The 23,548-nt window shown below is 39.8% G+C and overlaps 1 protein-coding gene across 3 annotated transcripts in view; it reads right to left on the bottom strand.

Annotated features, from left to right (window-relative positions):
- The window catches only part of RIMS1 (regulating synaptic membrane exocytosis 1), a 442,630-nt gene that overhangs the window by 187,083 nt on the left and 231,999 nt on the right, over window positions 1–23,548 (bottom strand). For all 3 annotated transcript variants that reach the window (XM_087438805.1, XM_087438803.1, XM_087438804.1), the window contains one exon: window positions 1,659–1,999. In XM_087438805.1, coding sequence (XP_087294931.1) covers window positions 1,659–1,999 — 341 coding nt within the window. The remainder of the gene's footprint in view (window positions 1–1,658; window positions 2,000–23,548) is intronic.

The following is a 23,548-nucleotide window of genomic DNA, read 5'->3' as shown; positions in this document are numbered from 1 at the left end:
TTCTGCCCCTAGGCGTGCACCTGCTTCTGGAAAGTTCCAGCAACTATACCAGCTGCAGAGTCACAAGGAGTAGGTGCCTTGGCTAAGCGATCTGACACTACATGATCTACTGTGCAGTTAAAATGGAGACAACCTAAGGCTCTTTTTGGAATCCTGGGGTCCATAGAGAGGGCTTTCCAGAGGGAACATCTGGAAGTCCAAAAGCAGACGTCGTGTACAAAAATCGAGAAAAACACAAGATGAAAAAAAGTAGGGCAATTTCTACTGTGGGTTCTACCACTGAGTCTACTAACTCTTCTTGAATGCTGCTAAAGAACGCATACCTTGCAGAGTTCGTGTGAGGATTAAGGTAGAACTCGTCTGTGAAAATGCTCCATGACAGGATGGAGAGTTATGCAAATGGAAGGGCTTTCCTGGGCCCCTGACTCTTTGCCTCACCCATCCTGCCTTTCTTTCCCCTCTACCTTTAATTGTTCCTTTTCCACCAGTTCCTGATGAGAGCACGAAATATGATCAAGTCTTCAGTAATTTAAAACAGCCGGCTCCGTTCTTTCAGCCTTGCTTCTTGCCCTGAAGTTGTCACCCCCTCTTTTCCTTCTCCTACGCCAGCCCAAAAGGTCCTCCTTGTTTTCCTAAGTGTCCCATTTAGTCCCTACCACGCCCTCGTAAGGTGGGGTGTTACTGCCTGGTGAGGCGGAGCCAGCACTGGAACCCAGACCTGTTTAACCTTGATCCTACAGTGCAGGCTTTGTTTGAAGGGGAGCAAAAGCCTTCCTGGAGCCTGCTCTCCCACTGGCGGGATGGATCAGGGTTACACACACAACAGCAGCCAAGCCTCGTCTTCACAACAGTCGTGGGCCCAAAACTGCCAGCCTCGTGAAGAAAGGCTATGTCCTCCTTGTTAACACTGTCTCCCAGTGTTAGCATCCTGTCTGCTCATAAATACATTGAATGAATGAATGAATGAGCCAATTGAAGTAAGTTATCTGATCATGTTATCCCATGTTTAAAGTCCTCTTGGCTTTCCATTATTCCTCCGGTAAAATCTATAAAATTTAACCTGGGCCCTGATACCTCACCAGCCACCTCTCCCCTCTGTCCCCCTCTGCTGCTCCCTCTCTGGCCAGTGGGCATCCTCTAGGCTCTGGCACCTGCCTTGTTCCTTCAGGCCACGTGCCGGTGCATACCTGGAGCATCCATCCCACTCCTCACCTGGATAATTCCTCGTCGCTCTTCAGAGCTCAGCATAAAAGAAACGTCCTCAAAGAAGGCTTTGCTGATGTTCCTACACACCCTTCACTAGGTCAGCTTCCCCCATCATATTCTCTCAGAGCACACTTTCAACTAGAGGACTAACTCTATAAGTGAATCAACGATCTAAGAGCTTTTCTGAATTCAAGGTTGGATGTTAGTGGCTCAGTTGGGGGAGTCATTTACACCTGTGCATGATATGAAAGAAAAGCTTCTCCACAGGTCTCTAAGGAATGGTGCATTCTAGAGAAGGGCAGAGCGCCCCAGGCCCGGTGCTGCCCTCCATGTGAGGCCTGAGAAGCCCTTCTTCCACACATTCCTCTTAACAGCATTAAATTCTTGGAAATGGGTTTGCTCTCAATACAAGGTTGCCTGTTGCTGACTGCATACGGGCTAATGACGGTTACCTCTCTCTGGGAGGCTCACTTCTGGACCTGGAGGCAGCCTGCTTCTGCTCGGGCCCCGCAGCTGGCTGCGAGGGCTCAGCCCCCTTGCTCCTGTCTGGTTGTGCGCCGGGCGGAGCCGCGTCCTGGGAGGGGGCAGCTGCTGTGCTCAAGGGGGTCTGCGACCGTGAACGCTCTTGGAGTCGGGCTTTCTTTTCTCTCGGGACCTCAGAACCAGCACCTGTGGCCGTGTCACTTAGGGTTCCATTCTGACTTGGCTGCTGAGGGCCACTTCCGAAGAACCACGCCCCAGATTTGGTTAAGATCTCCTGTTGCTTTCGACATAAATTGCATACCCACATAACCTATTTGAAGAAGAGAAAATAATATAAATTTTTCATGTCATTTGGAAATAATTTATTTTCATAACATTAAAATATCTTTTAAGAACAAAAGAATGGTTGTTATCTTCATATTTATCCTTGCAAATTTCTTGTGAAACGATCCTTGCACAAGTCACAGTCAAGGGTATAAAGCTGGACTGGGGCCTGTTGGAGACCATGGTGCCTCCGGGGAACGAGAGCAGAGCTCTTCCTTGGCCTTCTCCTCCTGATTCTGAGGGTCCTGTCACTGTGCACCCATCACACTTTGTGTGACCGACTCTAAAGTTTCATTTAAAGTATCTGTTAGTAAAAACGTTCTAAGCGGGATAGTTGATCCATTAGAAAAATGTTGTAAGGAGCTATAGAATTAGTATTTATGTACATAAACCCCAGGGTGTCAAAGGATTTAGAAGATATCTATTTTCTCAAAAATCTACCATTAGTAAAGCCAATATTAAAAGATATTCGCATGGAACAAACAATAAAAGGTTCGCACAAAAGAAAAGGTCAAGCTGTATATTTTCTCTAGTTTATTAGTAATAAACTAACCTCAAGTTTATTTCATGCTATAAAATATAATTTCCATGCACACATTTACTAAAGCAGTAAATCTGGGGCCGGGTTTATTCATATGTGCCTCCTCCAACATAGTCTTGTCTAGAAAGCTTTTCCCAGTCATTTAGAAACATATCCACTGATAACTTATAAGATGCATCACCACGTAAAATAAATCTATATATCTGCTCTCCTCTTGGTGACGTTTAGAATGAATGTAATAATGAGGACGATGATGATAATAGGAATAACGAGTAATGGTAACAGCGCCCCCTGGCGGACACAGAGCTCAGGGAGGCCCGCAGCCCAGGCGCCTCTCTTCAGACATCCGCAGCACCTCTGCTCCTTGTGACGCGGTCTCCCGCACTGCCTCAGTCGCTCTCCTTTGAATGCCTTCCACTTTCCTTCTCCTTCGGGAACAGCACCCCTGGCAGAGGGCGATCACCGAACTCTAGGCCCCCATTTTCACAAATACCGCCTCGGTCAACAATTCCTCAACAACATTCCATAAGGATGAATAAATCCTAGATGTGTTAAACGAAAAATAATATGAGATGGTCAAAGCAGCAGCTTTGACCGCAAAAAGAGGAAAATGTGCGACTGCAAACATTCAGAGGGCAGGAGGAAAGCCGTAGCTGAAGCCGTAAAACAAGATAAAGTGAAACCTAAGTGAAAATGAGGAAAAGAGGAAGAAGAAGAATATATTTTGTAAAAGGAAGATATTGCAGATGACCTGTTAAGAAATGCTCCTTTCCAAGCAATAAAACTCAAATAATAACATGAGGAAAGCTACGACTCAACAGAGATATTTGCTGTTAAAAGGCTGACGCTGATGAAGCTTGACCCATCCCTGCACATTCCTCAGGTCATAAAATGAAGAGGACTGGCTTCCCCAGAACAGGGTGTAGCATTTACACAGTGCATTGTATTCACTATCACAGAATTCCCGCTGAACCAGATGAACAGTGCACTGCATAAGCCTGTATCACAACAAAGGGTTCATGGAATGTAACTTCAGTTTAACATGCTTGCCATATACGGCTGTATTCTGCACGATGTATCCCCATCTCTTTGAGTCCTGGTCGACTGAACATGGACACAAAGATAACATTGTAAGGGCAGTACCCTGGGCCCAGGACTATTGCAATGACGGTGACACTGAGTCTGCTCTGCCCAGACCCGGGTGGGCAGGCGACGAGCCTCCTTTCTGGCTGACAAGACAGTGACGAGAAGGCTTGAAATCACATGGTTGCAGGAGACTAGTATGAAGTGTTGACTATTTTACATTAAGTAGATATTAAATGTGTATTTATTACTCTAATGATAAGCAAAATATTACTCATCATCAAAAGCAGGTCCTTTTCTACAAAAATATTAAAGCATATTTAGGGTAAATATGCATTTCCTTGAAAACCATACAGAAAAACACAGTAAAATTTGCAATCTTTACAAAAGTTCCAAAATGGAGTTAAGCTGAATAAAGAGGCAGGAGAGAGACTCTCCACTTCACTGTACGTCTGAATGTTTTCTGGAAAATCATCACGATCTTATTTTGATTGCTTCAAATTTTAAGTGTTATAAAATGGGCCAATGAAAAATAATGGCCAGATTTGGGCAAGTACCAACTTTTGAATATATGCAGAATTGATACTAAATCAATAAAAGCAAACAAAATACAGCAAAACAATAAAAGCAACAAAATATTAATTACAGTGAAATTCTAAAATTCATTTAATTTCATTTTGAATTTGTTCAAAAGGCTGCAGTCTGTGGGCAAACAGAAGCAGCTACTGTAATGCATGTTGTGAAAATATCATTTGTTCATTTAAGTCTGAGATGTTTCATTAATTTTGTCTATTTCTAACACTTAGGAAAAATATTGTTTAATTCCAGATCTTTCCTATGTCTTATTTGTGCACCACAACAGTTTTAGATTTTTATTTCAAAATTAATTATGACTGTGGTCAATCTATCCTCCAATTTGAAAGCAAAATTAACTAGAAAAAAGTAAAAATACTTTTATTAAAATACTATCTAATAATCTCTATTATTAGTTATATAAATTACTCTGGCCACAAAGCTTACAAATAAAAAAGAAATTGCTTACATGAGCTGTAAGAAAAATATGTGAGCTTATGATAGGATATTTATTGCCACGTTTCGAAACAGTTCATATCAAACATCGAAACACATAAAAATGAGCCAAACAGTAGTCACCAAGAAGCAACACGGTTATGGATGTTTAAAGATTCTCTTTTTGAACTTAGTATTAAGTATCATGCTTGCCTGGAACTATAGATAATCCAAAAGTGGTATGCAGAGCCTTTCTTAACTGATTTTCTTAAAAAGATGGCAAGACATAACTAGTTCTACAAAAAAAATAATGCTATTTATTTAAAACACACATACACATACACCTTTTAGAGACTGTACCATGCAGGATTATGCCCTGATTAAATACCCTGGTATGTGTTCCAAACTAAACTAAACTAAAGCTGGTCTGTGTAAAACTTATCTTAGCAATTTGTGGATGTGAAGCAACTAAATACAAACTCAAATAAAAGATTATTGTGATGTAACATGGCTCCTGAAACTCCATGCCACACATCAGAAATATGAAGAACAGCTGAAAATTTTATTCTGGCCTTTTGCTCAACAGCATTTTAAATTCCATCTTTTCCACTTAATGAATCCTTAAGAAATAAAGTAGACACTTTTATAAAACCCACAGGAGAAATAAAAATATATATCTATATATAGTAGGGGGTATAGTTACATAGATATGTATATATACATATAGATAGAGAGAGAGAATTTCATGGATAAAACTATGAGTTTGGCAGAAAAATGATATTCGGGTGAGAGAAATACTTTACACTTGAAATACTCACATGAAATGTTTACAGACCCAGACACACAGAGCAGAGGAAATGTGCCTTAGATTTACTTTTGATGATTTACTAAGGTGATTAATGACAATGAGGTGCAGAATTCTTATATCAACACAAATGTCTTGCTTATTAAGAATCCATGTGAGGTATTCAGTATTATGACATGAAGAAAAAATATAAGCATGAAGGTTTTTTAAAAAAACAAAAAACAAAAGATATTCTGTGATTAAATTTTCATTCTATATTTTTACAGATAAATTTTAAAATCGACTTTCATTTAATATAGTACTCTTTTTCAAAAATTGTTATGCTACAATTTGGAAAAACATGAAAAAGAAAACAGGAGATATTCAAGTTCATTATAGATGCTGCATTTTCTGAATAATGTACTCATTTTCCTTACTTTATCTATTCAGTAAAAGCACTCACTCCAGCAGAAACCAGGGACAAAATGATCAGCGATGTTCCAGCTTTGTTGAAGACAGTCGATGAGACAGTAGAGAACAGCCAATGACAGAGGAGGTGGAATGAGAGATTTCTCTGCTACTCATTTTCGTGTGTGTGTGTGTGTATGTTGTGTTTCTCCTCGTCTTTTGTTATTGCTGTTGCATTGGTTTATTTTTTCCTTTTGGAAGTTTATAAAATACATGATGTGTATTTATGAAAGATAAAATATGATATGATTGCTTCTTTTTAAAGAGTAAAGCACCCCCAATCCCACTGTACCACTATGAGCATTTTGCTTTAGTTTTCTATGCAAATTTAAAATAACTGAAATTCCACTGTATCTTGGCATTCTATTTATTTAATATTACAGCATAAATATTTCCATGTGATTTTAAATGTTTCTAAAACATTTTAATATTACAAAATATTCTACAGAGACTGCATATCATTTGCCTAACCCTCAAATTGCTTACATTTGTTCACATTAATACAGAACTCTGCAGTGAAAAACTGTGTTGATCAAACTGTTTCATTTTTAAGGTCATTTATTTTTTAGAGTGTGTTGGAAAAATCAAATTATTGGGTAAAATTTTAGAACACATTTAAGGCTCTTCTGCTCTAACCACTATGCTTAGTTAGAATTCTTTATATATTTGCAAATTTGCCTCCTAAAAAGGTTTTGCCAAATTGTAACTAAAACCAGACAATGTCAGCTCTGTGTTTTACAATCTGATGATGTAATGATGCCCCTAAACCCTGCACTCTCACCAATGTTTCAGATTTAAGATAACGTAATGAGATCCCATCTAAACAACAGCCATGAGGCATCCAACAAGGCATATGCTCCACGACAAAAAAGAAACCTCAAGGAGGGGAGATGATGAGAAATTTTTAGAAGTTGCTAAATGTATGGAAAAGGGTGGTAGAGAAACAGAATGGAGGAAGCTGTAGATAAAACCACAGGCGGAGAGAGCTTTAACCAAGAAGAGACCTAATCTTCTCGACAGAACCCATGAGACGCTCTGGATTAGAAATGGCAGATGCGGGCCGGCCCTGTGGCTTGGTGGTTAAGTGCGCGCGCTGCGATGCTGGTGGCCCGGGTTCGGATCCCGGGTGCGCATCGAGGCACCACTTCTCCGTTCATCCTGAGGCCGAGTCCCACATACAGCAACTAGAAGGATGTGCAGCTACGACACACAACTATCCACTGGGGCTTTGGGGGGAAAAATAAAATAAATAAAATCTTAAAAAAAAAAAAAAAAAAGAAATGGCAGATGCTATCTACACCTTAAGGGCTGGTTCCTCAACTGTCCACTCAAAACCTCTCCCACAGGGGGCGGGCCGGGTGGCATAGCGGTTAAGTTCACACATTCCACTTAGGTGGCCCAGGGTTGGTCGGTTCGGATCCTGGGCTGGGACCTACTCACGGTTCATCAAGCCATGCTGAGGAGGTGTCCTACATAGAAGAACTAGAAGGACCTACAACTAGGATATGCAACTATGTACTGAGGCTTTGGGGAGAAAAAAGAAAAAGAGGAAGATTGGCAACAGATGTTAGCTCAAGGCCAATCTTCCTCAAAAAACAAAACAAAAAAGCACCTCCCACATGTGCACACACAGCGCACACTGAGAAACCCCAATCATCCTTCCTAGTGCTTGCCTTCATATTTTTTTCTATAGATGGTTAATCATGAACCACTAAACTGTTAAAAAACAAAACAAAACCTAAAACATTAAAGAAAAAGGCCAAGATAAACACAAAAGAGAATGATTTTGGAAGAGTAAGATACAATTCCATGAACAGAAAAGAAACCTTAAAATAATCTCTAATTAGTGTGCACATACCAGAACAAAAAGGGCTTTAAAAATTAATGATTGTCACAATAAAAAAGGAACTTAAAAGAAGCCATTTATAAGAAAGTCAGGAGATAATAAAAAATATGAGACAAAACTCCAACTAATATGAGTTCCAAAAACAGAGAACAGAGCATGGAGGAGAACAAATGCAGCAAAAATAACAGAAGGCAAGTTCCCAGAGTGGAAAAGTCACTGCATGTTAACAAAATGAATGGAAAAAGAAACCACAAAGACACAAAATCGCTGTAAAATTTCAATACACCAAAGGTATAGGGAAGACCCTAAAAACTTCCAGAAAAAAAAAAAAATGAGTTCCCATAGGAAATAGAATAGTATCAGACTTCTTATCAGCAGTTTTGAATGTTTGAAGATGGGGGAGAAATACTTTCAACATTTTGGGGAAAAATTACGTGGAGCCTGAAATTCTATATATGGGCAATTCATCAATCAAGTGTGAAGGCAGTAAATTATATTTTAGCACTTGGAAGAACCTGGAAAATTTATCACTTGTACATCCTTCCTTAGCAAAACAAAGTTGGCCGAGGAAGAGGAGGAAATGAGATCCAGGAAGAAAAGGGTCTTTTGCAGAAGACAAGGAAAGTGCCAGGATGAGCAGCCGTCTTCGGAAAACTTAAAGAGAAACTTGGAGCAAGAGGATGAGGGTCTAGGAATGAGGTTTCCAGGAGCGAACATCAAACACAGGAGAAAACAACAGCAACAACAAAAAAAAGAACCCAATCAAATGCATAGTGTAATTTAGAATATAAAAAACTTAATAAGATAAAGGAATTTGGTTAAAAGGAGAACCATTTGCATTTGAAGGTAGGAACACTCTCCATCAAGTAGAACAACGGTCACGACACTGGACCCATAGACCAGAAGGCATAATCTAAGCTCACCACTTGTCTCTATGGTCAATAACAACTGTGTTGTTTTAAGCTGCAGAAGTGCCCCACAGAGCAGATGAAATAGCGATGGGGGTGGAAGGACAGAGGGAGCCTAAAGGAACCATCCTCACTGTCCTAGCAGGAGTGCAGAGCTGTGAACAGTTTATTAGCCCCAAACTGAAATGCTTGATAGGCCTCATGTCTCCCGAATACACTTGAAGCTGGGGAAGGATAAGCAGGGGATGATTACTTTTTATTATAAACCTTGCTTTCTCTTTCATCTTTTATCCACATATACAGTTATACAGACACATGTATTCTTAACTATGTTCATAATATACGATTAAAAATAAAATGGCATGCCGTGATCATTTATTGCCATTTATTGATAATTTTATCACTTTTGTTCATTCAAGTTGTACTAACAAGAATGAACATTTTCCAAATGTTTCCCACAAGCTTGTTAGCGTATAAACTGCCCCTGTCTTTTGTGTATTTATTAATTGAATTAATAGTATTTTCATCTCATTTTTAATTGATTTAACTCTTTGATAGAAATAGTTTTCATATCATTACTTGCCATATTGGTTGGTTATTTTTCTCTGTTGTCATTAAGATGATTTTTCATTTTCATATAGTCTAATCTGTTCTCTTTCTTTGCAATTCTGTTGTGCCTTAGCCAAGAAAGTGCTTTGATATATATTCACTTTCATTTTCATCGACTATTTATATGGTTGAACATATTACAATTTGCTCCTTGATCCCTCAGAATTTATTTTGATGCATGACAAGAGATAGTGGTCTACACTGGTTTTTCTTTTCTCATAGCTAACTATCTCAGAACGATTTACTGGATAATCCTTTGTTTCACCATTAACCTTCCAAGAGCACGTATGGTCTCTAGAGTTAAACCACTGGGTCCTAATCTCAGATCCACCATGTATTTGGTATTCAGGCCAAGTCGAATAGCTTCCCTGAGACCCAGTGTCATCGTCAAGAAACTGAGGACACTAACAGTTCCTCCCTCACGAGTGGTTTTGGGAATTAATGAGATAATCCATCTAATTTGCTCTGCATAGTGGTTGACATATAGTAAGTGCTTATGAGGTACTAATAACATGGTGATTACTAATCATTACTAATAACTAATCATTGCCATCATTGTTACTTTATTAGTCATACATATAAAGTCTTTTAGGGGCCATCAACTTCATACAAAGCCAGTGAGATTATATTCTGTTCCTACAGAGGTACAAATACATACGTGCACTTACTTACTAATTCATCATATTGATTACAATACTCAAAGTGTCTACATCCTCTAGAGCTGCTTTATCACTGCCGTCTAACGGCGTGCCTCTCGTTGCTCCTGTTGTGTCAGTGTCCCAAGTTTGTATCATCTTCATTCTGTGTAGGTCATGGCACGTTGGGGCAGCAATGAAGACTGAACCATGGTGAAGGGAGCAGGCCCTGAGCTGGACCCTCGGGCCTGGATCCTTGCTCTCCCACTTCCCTGCTGTGCTACCTAAGATGCATGATGTCACCTCTGTGTTTCAGCTTACTCATTCATAAAATAGGGAAACGATGGTTCCATAGGCTCGATGTTAGGATTAAATGAGAGGATACATGTAACTGTGTTTGGCACATAGATTAACAACATACAAGAACTCACTGCAGATATGTCTGCAAACTAAAGGTAAATACTCTTTAAAAGTGCCATCCTCTGTACATATGTTGGAGTTCAACAAATATTTTGAGGGACTGTTATGTGCTACGAGTTGTCCGAGGCACTGGACAGATGCACTGGGGATGCGGCAGTGGACAAATGGACACAAACTTTGCCTGTAGAGTTCATGCTCCAGTGAAAGGAGACAGGCTAAAACAAGGCATGACAGTCAGATACAAGGCCTGCTGCATGGTGATACGTCCTGTAAGAACTAACGAAAAGGGACGCAGGGCATTCCCTGGGGTAGGGATCTATGTAAAATTGGCCGCTCAGGGAACATGTGACTGAGGAAGCGGGATCTGATAGGAGCGAGCCACATCTGAGATGGGGGAGCAGGTCAGGCTGCAGGAACAGTGAGTGAGAGAGAGTTCGAGGGGCTTGTGCTGGTGGGCTCGAGGACAGCTGGAGCTGAGTAAGGTGGGCCGAGCAGCATGAGAGGGCTCAGTGGAGAGACAGGGCTCAGAGTGAGTGGGCCTTTGTGGGTCACAGCAAAGACTGACTTAGAGGATCACAGCCATGGGGATCTATAGAAGGTGCTAAGCAGAGAAGGGACCTGATGCATCTTAGGTGTTAACAGGATCCTTCTGGTTGCTGTGTTGAGAATAAAATGCAGCGAATCAATTGTGGAATCTCTGTGAATTGAATTCTAATCATGCCACTTTTCTCTCTTTTGGCTCGTTTTTGCCAGGTAGGGGTCCCCATCCCTTAGGTTACCTTTGTGTGTCATCTTGTCAGAGGTGCATCTCACTTTATATATAGCACAGGACTGAACTGTGTTTTGTTTCTTGTTTTTTTTTTTTTTTTTTTGGTGAAGAATATCTGCCCTGAGCTAACATCTGCAGCCAGTCCTCTTTTTGCTGAGTAAGACTGGCCCTGAGCTAACATCTGTGCCCATCTTCCTCTACTTTATATGGGACGCCTGCCACAGCATGGCTTAATGAGCAGTGCATAGGTCCACGCCAGGGATCTGAACCTGTGAACCCTGGGCCATTCAAGTGGAGTGCGAAAACTTAACCACTACGCCACTGGGCTAGCCCCTGAATTGTGTTTTTTATCCAATCCGAGAATCTTTCTGTTTAGTAGCCTCTGAACACGCCCTCCTCCTTATTTTCCACGTCCTGTCTCACATGACAAGATGTTCCTCCAGACACTGGGGCAAATGTGCACACCTCTGGATCCTACCTTCTCCCAGCGGGACTTCACGCATCACTGACCCCGCATTCTCCTGTCTTCAACCCTGCCCTCTCTACTGCTCCTTCCCTCGCAGCACATCACCACTGAAGCGTATAGAACAATCACGACTTTCCTTCCAGTAAAAACAATGCCCCTCTGAAGGGGGGAGGGTGGAGGGTGAAAGGGATAATTCGGTACATGTGTGTGGTGATGGGTTGTAATTAGTATTTTGGTGGTGAACATGATGTAGTCCATGCAGAAATAGAAGTACAATGATGTACACCTGAAATTTTTGCAATGTTATAAACCAATGTTACTGCAATAAAAAAAAAAAAAAAAAAAAAAAAAAAAACAATGCCCCTCTGAACCTATTCCCCTCTGTCACCTTCTCCTTTGTCCTCTTTAGGGTCAAGCTACCTGTTGAAGGTAACACCTCTCCTCTTTCTCAAGCCTATGTATTCCTCATCTCCTTGAAATCTGACTCCAGTCCCCACAATTATATTTAATTGTCTTTCACAGGCGTTAGTATCCCTTCCAAACTTCTAACTCCACTGACGGACACTTTCAGCCCGCCTCCTGCTGAACTCTTGAGTGTTTGGAATTCATGACTACTCATCTTTTTGGTTTCTGCATGTCAATGACAACTTTCTGTTCTGCTCCTCTTCCGACTTGCACCACCTCTTCCCATATTCCTCGCTAAAATCTTCCCCTTGATGCCCGTATTTAATGTTGACGTCACACAGAACTCAGTGCTTGCTCCTCTGCGTTTCTTTTTTTTTTTTTGTGGGAAGATCAGCCCTGAGCTAACATCCACGCTAATCTGCCTCTTTTTGCTGAGGAAGATCGGCTCTGAGCTAACATCTATTACCAATCCTCCTCCTTTTTTTTCCCCCGAAGCCCCAGTATGTCATAGTTGTATGTCATAGTTGCACATCCTTCTAGTTGCTGTATGTGGGACGTGGCCTCAGCATGGCCAGAGAAGCGGTGCCTCGGTGCGCGCCCGGGATCCGAACCTGGGCCGCCAGTAGCGGAGTGTGTGCACTTAACCGCTAAGCCATGGGGCCGGCCCACTGCGTTTCTTGCTCCAATAGGCTCCATGAGAAATGGAAAAGGGTCCCATACATTCCGATCTCAACTCCTGAAAAAATGTTTTTGAGGCTCATACAATAAATAGATATTGGTTTAATAAGTTATAGTCATGCCTACTAGATTAACACAGTATTTGCGTTATAAAACATGCAAAATAGAAATTAAAATGAATGAGATAAAATATAAATAGAATTTTAATTTTATTTTGTACCTGAATAGATTATCTTTCACTGTAAGCTTCTGACACTACAATCTCTAGCTGAGACATCTCGTAAAATATGAAATATCCAGATCCAGACACCCTCTTATCTACTATGTGACCACTTGAATGTCACAGAGGAGCCTCAAACTTAAAACACACAAAACAGAAGGGATTATGCTCCCCACAAAATTACCGTGTTCAACATAGTGTTTCTAAAATTTGGTATCTTATTTTTCCAGTTTTAATGGCCTATCTTCCTAATTTCAATAATGAAATGAACAACAAAGTGTGACTTGTGTATATTCTGTTACCATGCAGGGATATCAAGGACTATGATGTCCCAGACAACTGAACTGCGGTTCAGACCCATAAACATAGCTGTTGTGTAATGCCGGTGCTACATTTAACTTGCCCCTGAAGTGAATTATTAGAGAAAGGATATAAAAAATGTTTTATGTTGAATTACCCTAAAACTATATGGTGTAAAATACTGAATAAACCAACATACTTAACAATACATGTGCAATTATTTATGGTCAAAAATAGTTTATTCTGGTTTGTAATTTTCATCTAGCACCACACTAGTGCCCAGGAACGAGTATAGACAGATCTTTTTGAGTCTTTGTCCAAATGCTAAGCTGTACATGTTCAGGGCGAGACTCTGGGAGGCCTGGCAGAGAACAGCAATGGGGATCATTAAGCTGTGCAAACAACTCAGAATACATATTTTTCCAATTCGAATGGAATGCTCACCAAGATAGACCACAAGCTGGCCATTAAGAAAAAAAATTCTCAAAACATCTAAAGGATTGGGATCATACAGAGTATATTCTCTGAGCAAAACACAATAAAATTAAAAAACAATAACCAAAAAATCTAGAAATAGCCTAATTTTGGAAATTAAGCAACATACATCCAATTATTCCAAGGTCAAAGAGGAAATCACCAGAGAAATTAAAATGAGTTTTGATCTGAAGGATAATAAAAATACAATGTATCAAAATTTGTGAGATGCCACTAAAGCACATCTTGGAGAGAAAATTATAGCTTTAAACACTTGATGGCAACAGAAACAATGATAAAATCAATAATCTAAGTTCGAGCCTTAAAAAGCACAAAATTAATTAACAAAAATAATGAAATATAAAACAAAGAAGAAAACAATAAAGATGAGAGTGGAAATCAATGAAATATAAAATTTAAAGAACAATAAAACGTAGAGAATATCAGTGAAATCAGAAATTAGCTCTTTGAAGGGATTAATAAAATTAATGAACATCCCACTTGACTGATAAGAAAAATAACAAAAAATAGAATCACCAAAACAGGGACATCACTTGATCCTAGATTCTTTAAAAGGATAAATAAGAAACTATTATGAACAACTTTATGCCAATAAATTAATTAACATGGATTAAACAGAGAAATTCCTTAAAAAATTCAAATTAGCAAAACTAACACAAGAAAAAATAGCAAACCTGAATAGTCCAATAAATAGTAAAGAAGTTGAATTCATAATTAAAAGACAACATACAATGAAAATGTCAGAACTAGATATCTTTATGAGAAAATTCTTTTAAACATATTTAAACAGTAAATGATACAAATCTTACATGACTTTTTTTTACTAAGAAAAAGCTGAACTCATTTTATCAGGTCAGCTTACTTCTAAATTCCTGATACAGGAAACTCTGTTATAAGAAAATAAAATTAAATTAAAACCAATATCCCTCAAAAACTTAGAAACAAACATATTTAAAAAAATTAGTAAATCTACAGAAAACATACCATTCAAAGTACACAGTGATGAAAACCAAATGCTTTCTACCTAAGATCAGGAACGAAGCAAGGATATCTGCTCTCAACACCACTATTAACCACAATACTAGAGATCAACACAATAGGGCAACAACAAGAAATAAAATATAAATTTTGGAAACGAAAAGGCAAATTTATTCTTATTTACAGAAGTCATAATAGCATATATAGGAAATCCTAAAAAATCTACAAAAGATTATTGGAACTAATAAGTGAATTTAGCATACAGCAGGATACAAAGTCAATATACAAAAAGCAATTTTATTTCCATATCCTAGGAGCAAACAGATGGAAAGTTAATTTTTTTAAATATCATTTATGAAAACATAAAAAACTAAAATACTTAAGGATAAATTTAACAAACTATGTGTAAGAGCTCTGCATTAAAATTTATACACCGTTGCTGAGAAGAATTTATGAAGAGTACTATGGACTAGACAGCATGTCATCCTCTACCCCCAATTCATACATTGAAGTTCTAACTGTATGGGGAAATAGGGCCTATAAGGAGAGAATTAAGGTTAAATGAGGTCATAAGGGTGGGGCCCTGATCCGATAGGATCGGGATTAGTGTCTTCATAAGAAGAGAGAGCAGAGAGTGCTCCCCCCACTCCCACCCCTGCAAGCATAGGGGAAGGCCATGTGGGGACACAGCAAGAAAGTGGCTGCCTGGAAGCCAGGATGAGAGTTCTCACAGAAACTAACCCTGCTGGCACCTTAACCTTGGACTTCTCAGCCTCCAGATCCGAGAAAAAACAACTTTCTGTTGTTTAAGCCGCACAGTCTGGTATTTTGTTATGACAGCTCAAGCAGACTAATAGGAAGACCAAAATAAATGGAGACGTATATCATATTCAATGATTGGAAAACTTAGTATTGTTAAGATGCCATTTCTCCCAAATGAGAGGCACCAGTGGAGGACCAGAGGTCAGAAGAGAGAAGGTTGTGTATTTTTCCCTCTGTGTCATGGGCAGTTTCCCTGGGGTGGCCTCCTCAGCACACTGCTCTCACAGGGCCCTGGGAACACCGTTTCTTCCCCTTAACCCTCCAGACCTAGATGTGCTCATGGCTTTCCAGCTTCAACCCAGCTCAATCCCTGACTGGGCTAAAGCAACCTTCCTCCAACCTTACTGCCTGGAAGAAGCAGAAGTACTTGCTTTTGATGGATAATAATGTCAGAAGAGCCTCAAATTATATCTATAATTTTTCATGAAAAATATAAGGCATCCATGCAATAATTACTACATATACCAGGAGGCAATACCACATGAAGAGAAAGATAGAGACAGACAGAGATGAAGGCAGAGAGACAGAGACAGGTGGGGAGAGAGAGAGAGAGAAACATATAATGGAAACAGACCCACAGGAGACCCAGATATTGGAGTTATAAGACAACTATTTCAAGATTTTGTTCAATATGTTCAATGAGTTAGATGACAGGATGAAGAATTTAAACGGAGAACCAGAAACTATATAAAAGAAGGAAATAAAAAATTTAGAACTGAAAAATAATTGAACTTAAATAATTAAGAACTCTCAGTAGATTGGTATACATTCAAATTAGACAAAACAGAAGATAGGATTAGTGAACTCCAATTAGGATAAAATACATACGCTGAAGGAGGGAGAGGAAAAAGTATTGAAATACAAAATAGAGATTATCATAAGAGAGATGTGAAAAGGTTTAGCAGGTATGTGACTGGAGTCCTAGAAGGAGGGAGCAGAAGCAGTACCTGCCGCCATGATCGGCATCCCCTCTATACTCATATGTTGAAGCCCTAACTCTAGATGTGAAGGTATTTGGAGGGGGCCTTTGGGGGTGATTAGATTTTGATGAAGTCATGAGGGTGAGGCTCCCTTGATGGGATTAGTGTCCTTATAAGGAGAGGAAGAGACCCGGGCTCTTTCCCCCACCACGAGGATGCAGTGAGAAGGCGGCTAGACAGCCGCCAGAAAGCCAGAAAGAGGGCCCCCACCAAGAACAGCACCTTGAGCTGGGACTTCCCAGCCTCCAGAACTGTGAGAAATCCATGTCTGACGTTTAAGCCTCCAAGTCTATGGTAATTTGTTATAGCAGCCAAAACTCACTAAGACACCAATGAAAGACCTCATGGCACAGACTCAAGAACCACTGCAAACCCCAAGCAGAACAGATACAAAGAAAACAGCACCCAGGCACATCCTCACAAAACCACGGAACACCAGACAAAATTTTTCAAGCAGCCAGAGAAAAAAGATACATTATTTTCAAAGGAGTAACAGTAAGATTAATAACTCACTTCTCAGCAGAAAAGTTAGAAGACAGTACAATTATATTTTGTGATAAAGGAAATAAATGCCAAATGGAATTCTATAATAGTGAAAACCATCCTTTGAAAACAAAAGCATTTTGATTCTAAGAAAAACTGAATGTGTTACCAGCTGAACAACAGACAAGGAAACACTAAGGAGAGTTTTTAGCAGAAGGAAAATGTTGCCAGATGGAAACAAAGAAACGGGAAAGAATGGTAAATCTAAGTGAATATTGGTGACAAACAAAAATAACTTAAAATATTTATCTTCTAGAATAAATCACAATAATAGCATGAAAAATGTTGGAGGGGATAAATTGTGTTAACGTGGTACAAGCTTCTTGTATTTTCCAGGAAGTGAGGAATATATTAACATACATTAAGCATTAATAATATAAGATTTTATGAATAACAAATAAAAGAACAGCAAAAGAATGTATTACTAAGAAGCTAATGGAAGCACAGAATGCTAAATATAATTAATTCAAAAGTAATAATAAAGGGGGAAATAGAAAATATAAAGGAAAATGGTAAATTTAAACACAAATACAGTGCCACTACATAAGATTAAACAAATTAAATGTTCCAACTAAAAGAAAAAATCATCAGACTGGATTTTGTATGCAACCTAACCCAACTATTTGCTAATTAGAAGATACACTCCTTGAATATAAGGATACAAAGAGATTAAATGAAGAGAAAGTAAAAGAAATACATGCCACACCAACCAGAAGAAAGCTAGTGTGGTTATAATAATACCAGACAAAATGGACTCGATGCCACAGATCTCGCCAGAGACGAAAAAGGAGCTTTTCATGACAAGAAAAGATTAATCCCTCCAAAGACACTAAACTCTGATTTTATATGCATTAACAACACAGTCTCAACATATATAAAGCAGAACTTGACAAAAGAAAAATGGGCAAATCACGAGTACAACGGGAGACACACACACCTCTAAGTGACTGACAGGAGGTGCAGACCGGAAATTAGTAAGCAAGCAGGAGAGCTGAACAACGTGTGACCTCACTGAACCACATCAGTGTTCTCATCACCGCAGAATAGCAAACGCGTGAGGCGCGATTCTAAAAACGCTCTGTGTATCTGATGCAACCCCCCCAATGCACACACACAAAATCCCACCAAGGTTTTCTGGAAATGCATAAAGTGATTCCAAAATTACTGTAGGAATGCTAAAGGCCAAGAAGAACCAAGACCTTGAAGAAGAAAAATTCCAGAGACCACACACTCCATTTTCCCCACATACAGTCAGCAGATGGCTTTTTTAAAGCATCGGTGGTACTAGGCCAATCGCACAGTTATTTTTCTATTATTTAGGCAGATGATTCTTATCTACTCTAAAAAGAAATCAGTATAGGATACCCTTGGTGTAAGCCCTGAGAGGCGTGTTTTTCTTTTTTGTACTGTGAGTGCCTGACTTCAGCTTCGATTGCCAAGGCATCCTCTTCCAAGAGGGCGGTCTCCAGGAAACACATTGCCAGCCTCAGAGGAGACAGAGCCAGCCCGCTCCTCCAATGAGACTCCTTGTAAAGATCTTGGTTGATTTTGATAACCAACCATTTGGACCACTTTATTTTTCTCTTCCCACACTTTAAATTCCCCCTCTTATGTTTTAAATTCACCAATAAAGACAGAACCCTAGGCCCCCATCCTTGACCACAATAAAAGCAGAACCTCAGCCTGTGTGAGATCTCTCTGTCTCTCTACCTGCAACCTCGCTGTTTGGCCTCAGGTGTGCCACGTAATTTCCAGGACCTGTAAGTAATAAATCTTTTTCTCAAAGTTTCCTGATGGTTATTGCTGAGGGTGCTTTGCAATCATAATAAGAACCACAAGGGCCGGTCCAGCCACAACACTGGTCATCGACAGGCTGAGATGAGCACACAACAATACTTCTAAAAGATTCACAGTGACCGTATGTCCTGGATTTTCTGGTAGTCTTATATTCATATACTTTAATTATTTCCAGAAATGTAGATTAATACAATGTTAATTACGCGTAGACAAAGGATTATGCATTTGTAAGAATTTTCACATTAACCAATTAACCAGTTTCTTTTTCCTTTACCTTCTCCTAGCATGTTTCTGGTACATTTTTGCATTTGTATTAATCTCTAGCTTTTTATTGCTATTGCTACCATCTCTATTCAACTGCAGCTCCTTGAAGGGTGGGTCTTTCTTATTTCCTTTCATCATATAGAGCAACCATCATATGCTCTAGGCATAATCGATGCTCAATAAATTTCTGTTGAATTGTTTGTTGTCTTTGCACTGACACTTGTACAATTAATACATCCATCCATTGGTCAGTTGTCAGTAGGCATAGCAATATACCTCTCCTTAGTAGGAGTCAAAAACCTACAGCAAAAGAAAAGGAGGAAGATTCTGCTTTCTGTAAAATGTACAACTCTTTCCATGTGTAATTATCTTCCCAGCTTGCAAATTTATAGCTGCTTCATATACATATATATTTTTCTCTTTTTTTCTATCCAGGAATTAAGCATTCTGCCAAGCAGAGGTAATTCATCTCACAAAACAGCAACGATATTATGAGCAGCATAATCACTTGCCTGTTTAAGCATATAATTAATTCTGTGCCTTCATCAGGTGAGAGTTATGTCTCAACAGTATCTCCTGCATCTTTTATATCCAGTGGGCACACAAATAAATTCTGTCCTTTTATGCCTGGTATGTTTCAAAATTTGAACATTTTAACATTAAAAAAAGTTTCTGTAGCATTACAACCACTTCTACAAGCAAACATGTAAACACAATTGTTTGTTATACTCATCAGATTTTCCAAAATAATGCATTTACGGAGACAGTGTCAGAGATTTGCAGGCCCCATCCATGATCCTCAGTAACGCTGCACCAAAATGACCGTCACATCAAAATTAAACAATTGGTCCCCATAGTAGGTCTGTTTCCCCAAGTCCCTCCTCCGAATCTTTGTTAGGCTGCCTCTGGAATGTTCTCCACTGGTGCAACAAATACACAAACCCAATTTTGTTTGACGGCAGGTATGTTGCGCTGGTTTATCTGATTGGTTATATGATGTAATAATGTAGGTTTTGCTTTTGTTACATAATTTATTCTAATGAATGTATAAATTATTTATTTCAGTATTTTCAGAGCTAATAGAGATTAGAAAGCAGTTATGTAAAATTTTCATTTTTTTTTACTATATTTTGTTATGAGAATTATGTGCTATTGTGGTTCTTGCAGACTTAGGGGTTTATTAAAGTCTGGGGACACAGTTCTTTCAAATGTCAAAGATCAGTTTGATCCTGAGGGGAAACGTCCTTACTGGCTGCTTTAGAAATCAAAATATACCCTGGTCCAGGTCTAGAATTTAAAGATAAAGAAAATCAATGAGTCCAACTCCCTTACTTTGCAAATGAGTAAACTAACCCAGAGAGGTCATGAATTGCCCAAGGTTTCACAACTAGTGAGGAGTTTTTGGGGCTTTTTTTTGTTGGAGGGGGTGGATATATATTCCTTGCCTCCTAACTTAAGGTTCCATTAGTGCCAGTATCTCCATGAATGTTGTGATAATAACAAAACACATAACCGAGAAGCATGCACATGCTCACGCACGTGCACACACACACTACATATGTACTGCACAAGAGCCTTAGGAATATCTGTAGTGTAAGTCCCAAGTCGGTGATACTAGCGGGAACAGAGCCACGTGAACACAGTAAAGATGTCAGAGAGAAGCACGCAGAAGATTTAATGGAGGAGAGCATGCATAGCAGCTAAGAATGACCTCTGTGACTTGTCACTTGTGATCCTGGTTGAGCTCCCCAACCTCTCTGGGCCTCAGTTTCCTTGTACGCAATAGAGGCATACTCATGATACCTCCCTCATAGTTTTGTTGTGAGGGTTAAGTGAATTAACAATTATGAAGTACTTGGAATAATGCCTGATACACAGTAAGTGCTAGAAAAATGTCTGGTGAGAAAATGAAATATGCTGTTTAAAAACGAACCTTTCCCATCCAACTCATGTTATCCTTCCTTAAGTAAAAAGTCTAGTCTTATATGTAATGGCATATTATCTGAGGAGAAAGAAAGAGGGAGGGAGGGAGAGAGGGGGGAGAGGGAGAGGGATGCCCTTCTTGGCTACACAGAAAAGACAACTGTAGACAATAAGCCCATACTGCAATGGCAAGGAATAGCAGCTGATGTAAGGAAGAATTTATTGACAGTAAGAGATGCCAAATGCAGCTCAATTAATCAGGATGCCATGTTTTTCTTCCCCATATAGAGTATTTTCAGCAGACTAATCTGAGCAGGACATGATAAAGGTGCTCATAGAAAATCAGAAAACCTCTTCTTTGTAATTTTTAAACTCTGATATCACATCTTTCAACTTTTATCCTGATTCAGCTGGTGACTTTTTCCATTAAAATGGAATATATGCCTTTTCAACTTCAAGTGCGTTCAGAAGTCCTAGACTAAAATGACTTTCAACTGCATTTATGACTCTCACTAAGGTCCACCTGAACCAGGTGTAACAGTAATTCTGGCTGCCATTATCAGGGTTCTGAGGACTAAAAAGCAGGAAAGGGCTTCAAACGGCAACAATGTGGTCTGGGGCCCGTGGCCCTTCACCTGAGAGCAGACGCCCTTAACCTGAAGACAAAGTCCTGAACGGAAACCTAAGAAGCGGGATGGAAAGGAAAACAAGAGTCAGACTGAGGGATGGGCGACCCGTGAACAGTGATGAGCCAATGAAGAGCAGACAGTGACCTCCTGGCTCTGCTGACTTCAGTGCCCACAGGACCAGGTCGGGACAGTAGTGCCCACAAGGTGAGCACTCTGGCTGCGCCCGCTCCAGAGATTTCTGTACAATAACGTGTTTATGATTAGTGAAGGCCTGGAGGTCAGATATCCTTCAATATTTTTACTCATAAACATGGGAAAAGTCTTGGAGCCTCAGATCCCAGTGTCTTAATTATCTCACGTCCTGACATTTCAAGAGGATGGAGGCACATCCTGGAGAGCCAGCACCTCAGACCCCCGCTCCTCGAAGGAAGAGTCAGCCGACTTCTCCTCCCCTTTGTGTGTTCTCTGACAGTGCAGCTTAGCTACTTTTCTGAAATTCGGGATCATGACGCATTGGTGAGAAGTTGTTCTGAGTTATAAACCTTCATAAAAACATACATGGCTTTAAAGTAGACGATCTTATTAATATCACTTACTGGATGTGAAATAGACCATCGTCATTCTTTGTTGTTGCCGTATCCTAAATAGTCATGGATGACGACTTGCTGCCTCAGGATGTCTCCCGCGTCACCCGCTGCACGGGACGACGTCGGACGACACGAATTTGTCCCCAGAGAACTGTGGCCCAGAACACACCAACTCTTAGTTAAATCTGACTTTCTCTTTCTTCACTTTTGCCCATCTCTTATCTCACCATTTTCAGTATCTATACATGATCCTTTAGTTGCCAAAAGCTATGGATTGCTGAGAGTTTTCCTTCAGGTAAGAGGGTCTTACCCAGTAATGTGTCCTTTGCTGTTGAAGTGTCATACTTCTAGCAGAACAGATGTGGAAATATGGTCCTAAGAGGAGGCATTTACTGCTGTGGGAAATTAGTTATGTCCCTTTGTCCCTGTCTGGAGCCGTCCTCTGCTCAAACTGGGTGTGATCTTCACGGGCAGCAACGAACATCAGCTGAACATCTAGACAGCACGATGCAGGGAATGCAAAGCCCTGTGTTCGTCACGAGGGTTTCAACTCAGTGCTCTTCCCTCCCTGCCCCCAGAGTCATAACCCAGACCACAGAGGCTGGGAAATTCTGGACACATTTCTACATTCCGTTGTTGGCAGCTTCTTGGCTCCATCTCTCCATCTCAAGATTGACATCTCAATATTTCCTACTTTCTAGTACTGGCCACTCTTCTCAAGTACCAGGGCCGCATGGTGGAGACTGTGTCAACCCAGTATTTTGCTTTTGAATCCATTTATGATGCCGATTACCATGAAGCAATTAAAACTGATTATCTTTACCCCAAAACTATGCACTTAAACAATGTCCTATTTTGATGCCTTATTAAGTGAAACAGAAACAGGACCAACTCCACACCCCGCTTCTCTAAAATGTCTTTCTTCCTCCAAGAAACCACTGCCAATCATATATCTACAAAGGAATTCTGCTCCTAGTCTTGAGCTAAAATCATATTCAAGAACACTTTATGATTAGCTCATGTGTCAGACAGAAATTTAAACAGCTTTCAATTAAAAAAGCCAACAGGAAACCATAGGCACACAATCAGCATTAACACTGTATTCTAGACATAAGTTTATCCACCACACACCAATATATCACAATTATCTGACCATTTCATCAAAGAATGTGAATAACGAGCTTCCTTAGTAAAACTGCACCATGGGGAAAGCTGCTTGCATAAATTCTCCATTTCTAATAAATTAGCGTTGGACTAGTTCTCACCAAGTACTTCAGGCGCTAGATAATTTTTCATCCCCTTCCTAATACATAGATGTTATTGCTGTTGATGATGTTTACCAAAAATGTGATCTATTTTCAAGGTTTTATAAAGTTT

Source organism: Ceratotherium simum, chromosome 13 (genome assembly GCF_057802395.1).
Source record: "Ceratotherium simum simum isolate JZ-2026a chromosome 13, ASM5780239v1, whole genome shotgun sequence".
NCBI lineage: Eukaryota > Metazoa > Chordata > Mammalia > Perissodactyla > Rhinocerotidae > Ceratotherium > Ceratotherium simum.
This window is presented reverse-complemented; position numbering and strand designations above follow the sequence as displayed.